Here is a 17,335-nt window from a genome sequence, read left to right on the forward strand (position 1 = left end):
GAAAATTGAAATACCTCTTTGATATAAACATAAGCCACTTATTGACAGCAGAGTATACATATATTGTAGTCAGTCAGAATAACTAGGTCGAAGAGATCAGTTGTTCAAACTACATCGGTGGCTTGGTTTGGTTTGCTTTTGTTTAACGTCCTATTAACAGCCAGGATAATTTAAGGACGTGCCAGGTTTTGGAGGTGGAGGAAAGCCGGAGTACCCAGAGAAAAACCACCGGCCTACGGTCAGTACCTGGCAACTGCGCCACGTAGGTTTCGAACTCGCAACCCAGTGGTGGAAGGCTAGTGATAAAGTGTTGGGACACCTTTACCACTCGGCCACCGCGGCCCCACTTTTGTAATGGTGGTAGGAATTCGGATGTTTGCTGCATGATATGCATGCCCACGTAAATATGTCTTTCATCAGTTTAGTTTTGATGAGCGTGTCGTTTATCTTAGTGTTTATATTTTGATAATTGAAAAAAAAGAACATACACGTCTCTGTGAGTGTCTGGCATCTGCTGATGATATCATCCACACAGATATACCAGCTTGTACATGATGGCAATGGTAAGGGAAGTAAAATCCGTAAAATGATCCTCGAATTAAAACTCTTCACATCTATAACAAATGAAAACAGAAAGAACTGTTTCAACATTTAACAATCATGCTAAATACCCTTTATTCTCAATCACATTGACTATAAATATTTATACTAAATATCCTTTATCCTCAATCACATTGACTGTAAATGTTTAAACCAAATATCCTTTATCCTCAATCACATTGACTGTAAATATTTATACTAAATATCCTTTATCCTCAATCACATTGACTGTAAATATTTATACTAAATATCCTTTATCCTCAATCACATTGACCGTAAATATTTATACTAAATATCCTTTATCCTCAATCACATTGACTGTAAATATTTATACTAAATATCCTTTATCCTCAATCACATTGACTGTAAATATTTAAACCAAATATCCTTTATCCTCAATCACATTGACTGTAAATATTTATACTAAATATCCTTTATCCTCAATCACATTGACTGTAAATATTTAAACTAAATACTCCTCATCCTCAACCACATTGACTGTAAATATTTATACTAAATATCCTTTATCATCACCTTGACTGTATATATCGATACTAATATCTTTTTTTCCAAACCTTAACTGTAAATATTGAAAATGTCTATTTTGTATGCGAGGCAAAGGTCGTATACATGTTTATCTAGTAATTATAGTGGTAATAGTGTTGTCCATTGGCTGTTATCGTATTTCTGATTGGCTGTTATTTTATTTTTGATTGGCTGTTTTCGTATTTCTGATTGGCTGTTATCGTATTTCTGATTGGCTGTTATCTTATTTTTGATTGGCTGTTTTCGTATTTCTGATTGGCTGTTATCGTATTTCTGATTAGCTGTTATCGTATTTCTGATTGGCTGTTATCGTATTTCTGATTGGCTGTTATCTTATTTCTGATTGGCTGTTTTGGTATTTCTGATTAGCTGTTATCGTTTTTCTGACGGAAATGTCTACAAGCTTCTTATTCCTGTCACATGATTGGACAAATCAGATGACATTTATTGATCTTTTGTTTCATTGTAAAAAATACGTCATAAGATTTTGATAAGATGAATCATGAATATTGAACGATACAAATAACTATTTACTGTTTATTTTATATTTTATATAAACTTGTATTACTTGAGATGTCTTTTAGGACTTGAACAGAAATATACAAAGCCGAAAACTACAAATGTTATCAGGCATGTAATATTTTGTGTGTGTGATGGTTTAAGTATTTGATTTTCTATAGTATATGGAGAGTGGATAAAAACATCTCCAACATAAAGACAATACTGTCTCATTTACCATATTATTTATCTGATGTATTTTATGAAAAACGGGATAGATGTGGAAAAGACAGGAATAAAATATACAAATTTTAAAGTGTCGTCCCCGAAGTGATGAATATTCCATCCGAGCAATAGCACTGGACATATTTCCATACAAATAATACCTATGGCACGTGGTGTTTGTTGTTGAGTTGGTTAATGTTTCTGATATACCTAAACAAAGTAATTCCGTATCATTTACTGCTGTACACAAAAGTCTGCGGACTGTATATAGTAATAGAGGACTGATTCTATCTGTCCGGAGTGTTATGTGGAAGCCAGGATCAGTACCACATAAACACTCTCCCGGGAAACATTTTATGTATAATCATGGCGCTGTTTTATGACTCCAATGACTGATAACGCTGTTTGGATGATATAGCTAAACATTTATGGATTTATTTCAGTGTCATCGTAGAATAGATTTGTGCAAATTGGACGAATGCTCCGGATGCAAAGTTAACGTCAATGCGGAAAACAAATTCCGGGATCAAGTAATTGTCTGGAGAACTCTTGTGACCAAGCAGTTGACAGCGATATTCTGGGTTAACTTTCAGGAAGGCAATGTAACTACTGATAGCGAGATACAAACGTAAGCGATTCGAAAGCTGTCATATTCAACAAAATACCATCAAACGTCATCAGGTATCAAACACAAAATACCATTAAACGTGTAATCAGGTTTTACAACAAAATATCATCAAACGCGGTATATATAAATTTGAAAGAAAATATAAAACGTGGCTTCGCTATTAGACACACATATTGTTTACTTGTTGAAAAACGCCAAATTTCAGGTGTTCTATTAATCCCATATAGTTCAAAATACTTGTAAAGATATATAAATATTTGTTATTTTAGTCTCCCTGAAGACATGCTCACATAGCTAGGATTCATCTGAAGTTACTCCTCCGTGAAAAGTGGTGTAACATCGCAGAAAAAATGATTGATAAAACTTGATGATATCATTTGTTTATAATGATTTTGGCCCACATATCCATGTAACTAGTTTACTTCCTTGTTTCGGTGCCAAACTCATCAGTTCTATGGAGTGTTACAATATGTATTAAATCGTATGTATATTGTTATTGTTAACATTGGTGTGTTACCATATGTATTAAATCGTATGTATATTGTTAAAGTTAACATTGGTGTGTTACCATATGTATTAAATCGTATGTATATTGTTAAAGTTAACAATGGAGTGTAACCATATGTATTAAATCGTATAGTTAACATTGGTGTGTTACCATATGTATTAAATCGTATGTATATTGTTATTGTTTACATTGGTGTGTTACCATATGTATTAAATCGTATAGTTAACATTGGTGTGTTACCATATGTATTAAATCGTATGTATATTGTTATAGTTAACAATGGAGTGTAACCATATGTATTAAATCGTATGTATATTGTTATGGTTATAGTTAACACTAACTTATTACTGATACCTCTCTATTCCTTACACTAAATACCGAGCTGTTGTAATCATTTTTGTATATACTTTAAATCTTCCAAAAAAACACATGAGACTGTATATATTAATTCACGAATCAATTTGCACAGAAACGGCAATTTATATAACACTTACGATAGGCTTCCTTTAGGATCTTATCCTAAAGTTGGCACTGCAGAGTATTTTCGAATCAATTTATGTCTGTTTATATCATGATATCATAAAACGCACAAGTGTCTTTTGGTTGGCAACGATTTCATAGTTGCAATATTATACCTACACACTAGGTAACCCAGAGTAAATCAACCTAAAATGGACACACCTAGAGTAAATCTACCCTGAGTAAATCAACCCAGAGTAAATCTACCTAAAGTAAATCTACCCAGAGTAAATCTACCCAGAGTAAATCTACCTAGAGTAAATCTATGATTATCACTTGATTGAAATACGTTTTATGCAGTGGTATTCCTGATTACTACAACATTACTTTAAATACGTTTTCGATATTAAACAATATTTGGTCACGGTGAAATCATTGTAACACGAGGGTCATCGACGAAGCAGAAAATGACCCCCTTCCCGAGCACCAAGTCATATTATCCTGGTACTTATCAAAGATTTCCATCCAAAACTACATTTTTGTTCGTAATTTGCCCTTCGTATTATTAAGATGGAATTACAGTGTCCTTTTAATGTCGATATTCTCTATCGTTTTAATATGTTTTCTATAAAGACAGATTTACATCACGTTCCTAACCTGGTTTGAATATAAATTATATAAAGGCACTATCACCAGTGTCACAGACACTATAATGGGAGGTCGGGTGGCACAGTGCTAACACACTTGAATTTCACCTAGGCGGACGGGATTCGATTGGACGTAAAAAGGCATGGGGTCACCTGCCCGAACACGTGGGGTTTTCTACCCGGGTATCATGGTTTTTCTCCAACTGTTAAACCCTTCATCCTTGCGGGCCAACAAATATTAACAAAATAAGTTGATAAGGCTTGTTTCACAATTGTTGTAAAACCACAGTTATAACTTTAAACTAAATATGCATATATTAAAAAGCAAACCGGGAAGTCGCCGAGGGCCATCCCGGAGTAAAGCAGTCATTGAAATACAATATGAGCGCTTGACACTTTGCCAGCTGTTCCATTGTGAGGATACTGAACGATTACATTGATTTTTTCTCGTTGATGTGATGTGTACAGGATATTATCTATAGGGGACCTTAAACGTCTTCTCATTAGTTAACCTACAGCTGATAAGCTCCCTAAGAGTAAAACGAGTTCCTCTACCCAGGTTTTTGTTTCAGCAATAGTGACAGTTTCATCAGACATTTCCGCGGTCAAGCAATCATCTTAGTTTTATTGACTAGTATACCTGAAGTGTTAAAAATATATCGACAAGCAACATTATCAGGGAAAATACTAGGGCGAGATTTGTCTACCACAAAAAATATATAGACAAACAACATTATCAGGGAAAATACTAGGGCGAGATTTGTCTACCACAAAAAATATATAGACAAGCAACATTATCAGGAAAAATATATAGACAAGCAACATTATCAGGGAAAATACCAGGGCGAGATTTGTCTACCACAAAAAATATATCGACAAACAACACTATCAGGGAAAATACCAGGGCGAGATTTGTCTACCACATTGACAGCATGCCAATTACACATTCATCTATGGCTGTTTCTATAGTATTATTTGTGTAGTGTTATTTACAACTGTACAGTTTTACAGTTCGGGATATATATATATAAATATATATATATATTTCCCCACGACAGGTATGTACATATTAATTTCATCGTCAGTATGACACACCCTGACAGTTATCCATTTGTGACAATTTACTTTTAACATGCTACGAAAAGGGTATGTCCGGACTATAGATCGAATAAGCTGATGTTCTTCATACACACTGAATTGCAAGGACTCAATGATAATGAGAGGAATTCAAGGTTTGACATACATAAAAATATATCGTTGATTAAGAGTCTATTAATTTAGAGTTACAAATGTACCCAGGTATAAATGACCTTGTCAACACTACAGCAATTTATTATTTAAGAATCGACACATGTTTTGAATAGGATGCTTCCATCAATCTTCCTACTGAACGTAACTCGCCGGAATCTCGTTAAAGAACAAACGCTGTGATAAGGATTACGCCGGAAATTCTGTCTTTTCCACAGCTAAAGCATACGACAAAACTCCTTGATCTTATGCAGCAGTTCAGATTCAGAAAATGCAGAAAAACAAACTTCAATGGAACTAGGGCAAACTGACATTCTGAATTTCTTTCACATTCATGAACACCACAGGTGAGATTTGGTCAATGTGTTCGCTAACACGAACATCGAGCTCTTTCCAGTGAAGACAACTGGGAGAGGTCTGTAATAGATATAGATACTTGACGATCCCATTGGAGGGGATGCACAAAGGAACTTGTCTAGGTATCTACGACGGGATACAGTAGGAGAATGGCACTATAGAATGTTCTATTAGGTTCCAAGTCTTGTTCTTAAATTACCAAAATGTGTTAATAGAACGTTAAACAGTACCTAGAAACCAACATATGTTTCAAAGTTAGGGCGACCCATAAACACATAGTTCAAAGTGTTTTGCATCTTATTATGAGTTTGGCACTATGAGTAAAGAGGTTGGCGAGGCGCGTGTTGTTGGGGGCAGACTGTTTTGTATTTCTACTATCCCGTCCATTAGGGCAAACACAACCTCGTTAATCTGATGGGGTGTGCACTTAAAATATCCACAATGCAATCTAAATATAACACGATTTCGCTGAGACCTCATCATTGTGCGTCAATTTCTGTTTCTTTCTATTTTGCCAAAATACAAGTGAGTAATTCTATATCATAAGTTATACATACATTTATACTTATAAATCGACACGACAAAGTGCTAGATGTAGTTTGTGTTTATGATTATATCTAAGTGATGAGAATTATTCGAACCTTTGTAAAACTAATGATATTTGAGCCTGTAGAAGCATGCAAGCGTTAGGATAATTTAGGTGAAGTAGGTACATATGCGTATGTAGATAAAAACAAGCTGTACATATACTCAACGAGGTACACATTGTAATTAATACCTGTACTATAAAGATACTCAACGAGGTACACATTGTAATTAATACCTGTACTATAAAGATACTCAACGAGGTACACATTGTAATTAATATCTGTACTATAAAGATACTCAACGAGGTACACATTGTAATTAATATCTGTACTATAAAGATACTCAACGAGGTACACATTGTAATTAATACCTGTACTATAAAGATACTCAACGAGGTACACATTGTAATTAATACCTGTGCTATAAAGATACTCAACGAGGTACGCATTGTAATTAATACCTGTACTATAAAGATACTCAACGAGGTACACATTGTAATTAATATCTGTACTATAAAGATACTCAACGAGGTACGCATTGTAATTAATACCTGTACTATAAAGATACTCAACGAGGTACACATTGTAATTAATACCTGTGCTATAAAGATACTCAACGAGGTACGCATTGTAATTAATACCTGTACTATAAAGATACTTGTAAAGAATAAAGAGGAACACATTGTAATATCCGTGTTTTAAAGATAACCGTAAAGATACTCGAAAATAATAAAGAGGAACACATTGTAATATCTGTGTTATAAAGATACTCGTAAAGATACTCGTAAATAATAAAGAGGAACACATTGTAATATCTGTGTTATAAAGATACTCGTAAAGAATAAAGAGGAACACATTGTAATATCTGTGTTATAAACACACAGCAAACGTCATATAGCAAATGGAATGCATGTACATATGTATGTATCCTTCTTTATCGCTTGTTGTTTTTCGTTTCCCTTAGTCATTTTACATAACTTGCATGCTGCTATATTACCGTATTTTTTTTGTTATAAATTTTCTCTGTATTTTACTCATGTTTAGACGTCGAAATAGCTCTACACAGCCAATGTTTGTTGTTTAACATATACGACTTTGAATAAATCTTCTTGTATAGCGAACTACCAGTATTTCACACATCAAACTTCAAACAAAAATGAAATCTGTAACGGAATTTCTAGCAAAACACTCGATCAACAATGTATATGTTTGGGGAAATAATTTGATATCATTCCTTCAAACAAATGTGTAAGTAGAATCATTACAAGGGTTCCAAAGTCTGCCATTCTACCACTGATTTATATCATTCGGAGACAATGTATGAGACAGTCCAAACTAGAAGGGAAGATGGGGCTTCAAATGTGGCTAGCATGGAGATGTTAAAGTTTACTGTGGCGTAGAATTCTCGACGGATAATTTACAAAATAAGCGTCGGTGTAAACCTTATGACACTATCAGGAAGAAAGGTGCGGAAAGTAGCATTGCTGTTTCGGTAGTCCATGACCTTCTGGTGAGATCATTTTATACTTGCAGTATAAATTATTACATACTAATAAGTACGTAAAGCCGGGTTTTTATCACGCACCAACAAATATCCCTTCACAACAATCTATTTGATGTACGTGCTTGAACTCCAACACGCATCACACCTCTCCCGTTATGCTTTAAACTTATTGTTCGTCACGGTCTGCTAATTTCCGACCTATCACAGCCGAGCATACAAATTAATTAGGTAAGATAATTAACAACCTTTGCGTTTCCATCGTACCAAATGACCTTCCCAGAATTCCATCACTTCAGTCAACTCAAACAACAATCTACGTCGTAAAGTTTCTAACGCTCCTGTCTATTCCACGTGCGCTATGTAACAGTATTGGAATCAATACTCGACATGCGCAAGCTGGTTCAAGAATTGAACTTTAAACTGAATGAAAAACGGGTAAACTGAAGTAAAATGTATTATAAATATGAGAGGAAAGTGTTACCTAACGCATTCTAAATGTTGACCTTTATCTTGACAAAAGCTATGCAACACCGCACAGATTCAAATCATCACTCATGTTAACATCCGAGTCATTAGGGATCCGCTGTATTTATCAGTGACCTTTCTGTAAACATAGAAATAGGGATATAACGCACTAGTTCGTTCTATGGATGGACACTGTAAATGTATCCGAAATGGTGGTATTCTTAGCTAGTATCTAAATAGTTTTGACCACCAAACTACGAGGTTACAAAGTCAGACAGGAAGTTTCCATTCCCTTATAATTAGAGATAAAGATAACTGATTGAAGGCACGCGAACAGATAGGTATCGTTTACCTAGGGTAAGGTACAGATGATCATAGCGGCAATAGTTGATGTTGCTTAAGTTACGGTTAAATGGCGAGCATGAATCCTCTCTCCAGAAATTGAGTACACGTCAAAGTTACTTATTTATCCCCGTACTATACACTATCATATTTCCTGGTGTGGGAGGTCGCTGCCACCATAGACTAATAAACGTTCTCAGTAGGTTCCCATACTTTAAAGACTAATGCATTCTCTTACGTCGGTACGAGTTCTTATTTAACTTATTTAACTGTTACATGTAACACTTCTCATACCGAGATATTTGTTTACTGAGTAAGGATGATCAATGTGGGAAAATAAGATCATGATGAATTTAAATCATTTTTCAGGAGATCCATCGTTCTAAAGAGAATAATTTGATTCATTCACATAAGGGTGTAAATTCACGGATCGTCTCGTCACATCCACTCTCCGCGAAACATCACGTCTCATCCACTCTCCGTGAAACGTCAAATGTGATCCACTCTCCGTGAATCGTCATGTTAGATCCACATTCTGTGAATCGTCACGTCTGAACCTCTCTTCCTGAATCGTCAAGTGAGATCGGATACTCCCGACTCCGACAAACACGATTTCACAATACCGCATGCCGATTAAGATCCACACCTAGCCTGGATACTCCCGATTCGGATTAACACTGTTTTGCAAAACTTTCTAAAATTCTTTATAAGCAGCACTTTTTCGAGCTCTACACTATCATTATGTTATTAGATTTAAGTGAGTAGTGATACCAATAGCGAACATTGCTTGCTGACAATGTTTGATGGGTAAATGGTAGCCGTTTCCAGCTATGTTGGTATACCCTGATGAACTTAATCTCTTGGTCGACGTTTTTGTTTTCATACGAAACGTTATCAAAGGAGCTTGACAAGACCTTTACTTTTCGATATAACGATAATGTTTTAAATAACACTAGATTATTATTCACGCTAATTACATTATTTTGACCTTGAAATTAATGTCATTAAGGTATTTCTATATCAGGTAAATATCTAGTTATCACAGCATAACCAACAAGGACTTGTTTCTATCAAGCTTTATACATGGCGATTGTGAACCTTTTTCTCTTTACCTAGCGCATGTCATAGATAATTAGACATTTAAGGGTTTGACCTGTGATGGATATTGACCGCTGAAACAACGTCCAACAAAGTAAACCCCTTTAAGCCGGAGGTAAGTGGACATACAGACTGACCAATCTAGGACATCTGTTAAGATCGATGTGTTATATATACCCAGTATATTCTAAAAGGATGGCCTGGTAAAATGTCAAAGTTCATATACTCAGTAAAACAAAAATAGCAACAAGCCAAATCCAATACTGAAACATAAATATGTACATAACGACGGGTCACTCTACGACGGCATCATCACGTACTGAGAGACGAGTGACAAAAATCTATACAGACACAAGTAAATCTTCGTATTACGAACTGCATGTCCCCACAAAAATCCCTCAACGCTTGATATGGTTGGGTGTGGATTCGTAATAGAAAACGTTTTCTCGAGTATTGACAGTTTGACACCTACCTATACCTGTCAGATAATTGTGTTTTGGATTGGTCCTGTATTCCTATTCCATAACAATAGCTTCTGTTATGCTCTTCACTTGGACCATTACAAGCATTACAGAGCTACTATGATCACAGTCACACACGTGTAGTACTCTAATTAAGCAGATTGATAGCGACCTTACACGAGGTCAAGAAGGCTACCTAAGATACTCAGTGACGTCACTATCGACCTAGCATGTGTTTTTACATAATGTTACGACAGTCGCTCCTTACCGCTAGTGACGTAATCACACGGAATATGGTGAACAACTAGAAGACTAGGTCCTGAGTAAATAAAAGGAGTGCAACAAAAGGAATTAGGTAAATAGAGGTTACACAACGAGTGATTGTTGGATATGGAATTTATTTCACACGAGTAAGTTATTTTTTAAAAGTTACAAAAGACACGAGCTTTAGCGAGTGTTTTTTACAACTTTTAAAAAATAACTTACTCGTGTGAAATAAATTCCATATCCAACAATTTCGAGTCGTGTGACCTGTTTCTACCACAATAATATCGGCTTGAATCAAAGGGAAACGTGGCCAAGTATAATTTCGCGTATGCAAATAAAGTGTACCGGTGACGTCCGGGACCCGGTGATGTGACGTCATTAGATTATTGATGACGTCAATAACAATTACAGCTTGGGTCAAAGTTCACCGTGTTAGCCAATCGAAATGCGTACAGAGTTTATACCACGTGTGGTATAAACATATTGTTAATCAACAGCTGTAATGATTAACTGATGGTCTAGGAGTTGAATAACACAGGGTATTGTGGTAGAAATAGAGGTTACACAACGAGTGGTTGTTGGATATGGAATTTATTTCACACGAGTAAGTTACTTTTTAAAAGTTTCAAAAGACACGAGCTTTAGCGAGTGTTTTTTGCAACTTTTAAAAAATAACTTACTCGTGTGAAATAAATTCCATATCCAACAATTTCGAGTCGTGTGACCTGTTTCTACCACAATAATATCGGCTTGAATCAAAGGGAAACGTGGCCAAGTATAATTTCGCGTATGCAAATAAAGTGTACCGGTGACGTCCGGGACCCGGTGATGTGACGTCATTAGATTATTGATGACGTCAATAACAATTGCAGCTTGGGTCAAAGTTCACCGTGTTAGCCAATCGAAATGCGTACAGAGTTTATACCACGTGTGGTATAAACAGATTGTTAATCAACAGCTGTGATGATTAACTGATGGTCTAAGAGTTGAATAACACAGCGTATTGTGGTAGAAATAGAGGTTACACAACGAGTGGTTGTTGGATATGGAATTTATTTCACACGAGTAAGTTATTTTTTAAAAGTTACAAAAGACACGAGCTTTAGCGAGTGTTTTTTGCAACTTTTAAAAAATAACTTACGAGTGTGAAATAAATTCCATATCCAACAATTTCGAGTCGTGTGACCTGTTTCTACCACAATAATATCTGCTTGAATCAAAAGGAAACGTGGCCAAGTATAATTTTGCGTATGCAAATAAAGAGTACCGGTGACGTCCGGGACCCGGTGATGTGACGTCATTAGATTATTGATGACGTCAATAACAATTGCAGCTTGGGTCAAAGTTCAGCGTGTCAGCCAATCGAAATGCGTACAGAGTTTATACCACGTGTGGTATAAACAGATTGTTAATCAACGGCTGTAATGATTAACTGATGGTCTGAGAGTTGAATAACACGGGGTATTGTGGTAGAAACAGATATACACTTCTTCGTATATACAAATTATTGTTATCAATGATATGTTACGTATTAAAATTGTTGTAAAAAGTAACACGTGCTGTGTCAACAATATATACCCAGTACTCAATAACAGGTGTAAGAGTCTGTCGACTTCACATTTACCTTAATATGAGTTTAACACTGTGTACTCGGTACTCACCATTAGAGGGGTATAACACTGTATACTCGGTACTCACCATTAGAGGGGTATAACACTGTATACTCGGTACTCACCATTAGAGGGGTATTACATTTCACCTGGTACTCACCATTAGAGGGGTATAACACTTTACTGGGTACTCACCATTAGAGGGGTATAACACTGTATACTCGGTACTCACCATTAGAGGGGTATAACACTGTATACTGGGTACTCACCATTAGAGGGGTATAACACTGTATACTCGGTACTCACTATTAGAGGGGTATTACATTTCACTTGGTACTCACCATTAGAGGGGTATAACACTTTACTGGGTACTCACCATTAGAGGGGTATAACACTGTATACTGGGTACTCACCATTAGAGGGGTATAACACTGTATACTCGGTACTCACCATTAGAGGGGTATAACACTGTATACTCGGTACTCACCATTAGAGGGGTATAACACTGTATACTCGGTACTCACCATTAGAGGGGTATAACACTGTATACTCGGTACTCACCATTAGAGGGGTATAACACTGTATACTCGGTACTCCCCATTAGAGGGGTATAACACTGTATACTCGGTACTCACCATTAGAGGGGTATAACACTGTATACTCGGTACTCACCATTAGAGGGGTATAACACTGTATACTCGGTACTCACCATTAGAGGGGTATAACACTGTATACTCGGTACTCACCATTAGAGGGGTATAACACTGTATACTCGGTACTCACCATTAGAGGGGTATAACACTTTACTGGGTACTCACCATTAGAGGGGTATAACACTGTATACTCGGTACTCACCATTAGAGGGGTATAACACTGTATACTCGGTACTCACCATTAGAGGGGTATAACACTGTATACTCGGTACTCACCATTAGAGGGGTATTACATTTCACTTGGTACTCACCATTAGAGGGGTATAACACTTTACTGGGTACTCACCATTAGAGGGGTATAACACTGTATACTCGGTACTCACCATTAGAGGGGTATAACACTGTATACTCGGTACTCACCATTAGAGGGGTATAACACTGTATACTCGGTACTCACCTATTAGAGGGGTATTAACATTTCACTTGGTACTCACCATTAGAGGGGTATAACACTTATACTGGGTACTCACCATTAGAGGGGTATAACACTGTATACTGGGTACTCACCATTAGAGGGGTATAACACTGTATACTCGGTACTCACCCATTAGTGGGGTATAACACTGTATACTCGGTACTCACCATTAGAGGGGTATTAACATTATCAACTCGGTACTCACCATTAGAGGGGTATAACACTTTACTGGGTACTCACCATTAGAGGGGTATAACACTGTATACTCGGTACTCACCATTAGAGGGGTATAACACTGTATACTGGGTACTCACCATTAGAGGGGTATAACACCTGTATACTCGGTACTCACCATTAGAGGGGTATTACAGTTTCACTTGGTACTCACCATTAGAGGGGTATAACACTTTACTGGGTACTCACCATTAGAGGGGTATAACACTGTATACTGGGTACTCACCATTAGAGGGGTATAACACTGTATACTCGGTACTCCCCATTAGAGGGGTATAACACTGTATACTCGGTACTCACCATTAGAGGGGTATAACACTGTATACTCGGTACTCACCATTAGAGGGGTATAACACTGTATACTCGGTACTCACCATTAGAGGGGTATAACACTGTATACTCGGTACTCCCCATTAGAGGGGTATAACACTGTATACTCGGTACTCACCATTAGAGGGGTATAACACTGTATACTCGGTACTCACCATTAGAGGGGTATAACACTGTATACTCGGTACTCACCATTAGAGGGGTATAACACTGTATACTCGGTACTCACCATTAGAGGGGTATAACACTGTATACTCGGTACTCACCATTAGAGGGGTATAACACTTTACTGGGTACTCACCATTAGAGGGGTATAACACTGTATACTCGGTACTCACCATTAGAGGGGTATAACACTGTATACTCGGTACTCACCATTAGAGGGGTATAACACTGTATACTCGGTACTCACCATTAGAGGGGTATTACATTTCACTTGGTACTCACCATTAGAGGGGTATAACACTTTACTGGGTACTCACCATTAGAGGGGTATAACACTGTATACTCGGTACTCACCATTAGAGGGGTATAACACTGTATACTCGGTACTCACCATTAGAGGGGTATACCACTGTATACTCGGTACTCACTATTAGAGGGGTATTACATTTCACTTGGTACTCACCATTAGAGGGGTATAACACTTTACTGGGTACTCACCATTAGAGGGGTATAACACTGTATACTGGGTACTCACCATTAGAGGGGTATAACACTGTATACTCGGTACTCCCCATTAGAGGGGTATAACACTGTATACTCGGTACTCACCATTAGAGGGGTATAACACTGTATACTGGGTACTCACCATTATGGGGTTTAACACTGTATACTCGGTACTCACCATTAGAGGGGTATAACACTGTATACTCGGTACTCACCATTAGAGGGGTATAACACTGTATACTCGGTACTCACCATTAGAGGGGTATAACACTGTATACTCGGTACTCACCATTAGAGGGGTATAACACTGTATACTGGGTACTCACCATTAGAGGGGTATAACACTGTATACTGGGTACTCACCATTAGAGGGGTATAACACTGTATACTCGGTACTCACCATTAGAGGGGTATAACAATGTATACTCGGTACTCACCATTAGAGGGGTATTACACTGTATACTCGGTACTCACCATTAGAGGGGTATAACACTGTATACTCGGTACTCACCATTAGAGGGGTATAACACTGTATACTCGGTACTCACCGTTAGAGGGGTATAACACTGTATACTCGGTACTCACCATTAGAGGGGTATTACATTTCACTTGGTACTCACCATTAGAGGGGTATAACAGGTGCTGAACACTGCCGTAATTCCAACCAGAAGAACAAGCATCTGTAACTCAGCGAATCTTTTGTTGTATCCGTTATATTTCCTAGAACTTCCATTTAATATCTTTTTCTTTCTCCAGCTACTGAGTAGAGTATACATGACGGTCATGTTACACATGAATGTGGTAGATATGATGAGGAGGGCGAGGCCGGCGAACAGACAGTTGAATCCCTTGTGTATGGGCATAGGGGTGTAATAGTCAAAGAAACACCAAGTATAGGGGTAGTGCAGCACAAATTCACCAAACCCCGCCAAAGGTAAGGCGGCAATACACGCTGCGAATATCCAACAACACAACAAAAATATTGTGGCGTGTTTCTTTGACAGACGACTTTGGTACAAAAATGGATGTTTGATACATATGACTCTTTCTATGGACATTGCACAGACGATTGTCATTGTAGCATACGCAGCAAACGCCATCGAATATCCAAAATAGCTGCACATTACCTGTCCTCCCTTCCATTTAAAATCATTTAAATAGACTGTTATGACAACAGGGGAAACAAGAGTTGTTCCTATCAGGTCCGTCATGGTGAGTCCGGCGACAAGCCTGTAAAATATAGTTCTCCTTTGCTCCCGTCCAGATCGAAGTAACACAAAAATCGCTAAAAGGTTTCCTATGACACCTGTCCCGAACATAATACCAGCACTCATTACAGAATTATTCTTTTTCAGTTGAAAAGCATCAGCATCAAAAGACGAGTTTGTAATGTTATCCTCGACGGTATCGAATGCTGCCAGAAACGTCTTTTTTGCACTGATGTTACCCATGTTGATATGTGAAGCGAAACTTTCACTGTGATCGTACTGACGCTTACTACTACTATAGGGAGAGAAGTACGGCAGCGTGGAGCTATCATACACGTCAGTCTGTGTAGCGGGGGAGCCAGCATCGTGCACACGTGTTGACCAATCCATGATATTTATAGGTATCCCCAGGAGAGAAAACTTACTAACACGATTTGCATCAAAGGTGAAATAATCTCACTATTAATGATTGTCATTCGGCATGTCCTGAGAGACATCTCGGCTCATAAACCTGGAGCGATATGATGTGGTCAATACAGCGCCCAATGGCGCGGGCAAATCACAAATCAGAAAATCAACACGCTGGTTTTAACTAAACGACTCCAAAAGGCTCTGCATGGCTTTCTGGGGTACAGCCTTCAATCACCTGGAATACAAAACAAACAAATAATAATCATACATAACAAAACCCAAAGGTACCATAGTGCTGTGTCACAGATACACAACAAATACATTTGTACGGGGAAAATCATTAGATCAGTAGAGAGCTATGTCATCGTATCAGTACAAAGGTTTTACACTGACTCACATCAACTTAATAAAATGGTTCACACTCACTGATTGGGTTAAAATTATGTTTACACTGATTGGCGCAAACTTTCAGTTCGTACAATGTTTACACTGACTGGCGCAAACTTTCAGTTCGTACAATGTTTACACTGACTGGTGCAATCTTTCCCTTGGTACAATGTTTACACTGACTGGAGCAAACTCTTAGTTTGTAAAATGCTTACATTGCCTGGCTCAAACGTTTAGTTTGTACTTTTAGTTTGCATTAATAGATTATTAGAAAACATGGATTACAATTTGTTTCAGAGTTGTTTACACTGTGAGTATGTTTATATTGATATGTATTGGTTCTACGTAAGACTGACCTTGAATGGTTCTATGATGTTAGATCTTTTCTATGTTTTCTCCATCTTTCTTCTTTCCCTATTAATCATTTGATACCAAGGAAAACCTTTATATGAAATTTAAGAAAGAAGAACTTTCTAAGAAACAACGATAACAAATTTCAACTGGCAAACTCAAAGAAGGCCAACATGTCAGTCATTGTGTTTTCCCGATCAGTCTTTTGAAGAAATAATGATAACAATCTTCAATTGTCAAAATCCAAGATGGCCGTCAGTCGGACATTCTGTGTTTCCGATCAGACTCAAATTTAATATGCACAAATAGAGACCATGGGGAACCTAAATGTTCAGTTTTAAAGAAATAGCGAAAACAAGGATTGTTTACGGAGGGGCGACAGACGACGGACGGACTACAGACCACGGCCGTAGGGCAGGTTTAATATCCCACCATCATCAATAGCCCACCATCATCAATAACCCACCATCATCAATAGCCCCCTATCATCAATAGCCCACCATCATCAATAACCCACCATCATCAATAACCCACCATCATCAATAGTCCATCATCATCAATAGTCCA

The 17,335-nt window shown here is 37.4% G+C and overlaps 1 protein-coding gene across 5 annotated transcripts in view; it reads right to left on the minus strand.

Annotated features, from left to right (window-relative positions):
- The window catches only part of LOC117325052 (prostaglandin E2 receptor EP4 subtype-like), a 122,078-nt gene that overhangs the window by 16,477 nt on the left and 88,266 nt on the right, over positions 1–17,335 (minus strand). For all 5 annotated transcript variants that reach the window (XM_033880973.1, XM_033880970.1, XM_033880969.1 and 2 more), the window contains one exon: positions 15,032–16,265. In XM_033880973.1, coding sequence (XP_033736864.1) covers positions 15,032–16,009 — 978 coding nt within the window. In that variant the 5' untranslated portion in view covers positions 16,010–16,265. The remainder of the gene's footprint in view (positions 1–15,031; positions 16,266–17,335) is intronic.

Source organism: Pecten maximus, chromosome 4, assembly GCF_902652985.1.
Source record: "Pecten maximus chromosome 4, xPecMax1.1, whole genome shotgun sequence".
Taxonomy (NCBI): Eukaryota; Metazoa; Mollusca; class Bivalvia; order Pectinida; family Pectinidae; genus Pecten; species Pecten maximus.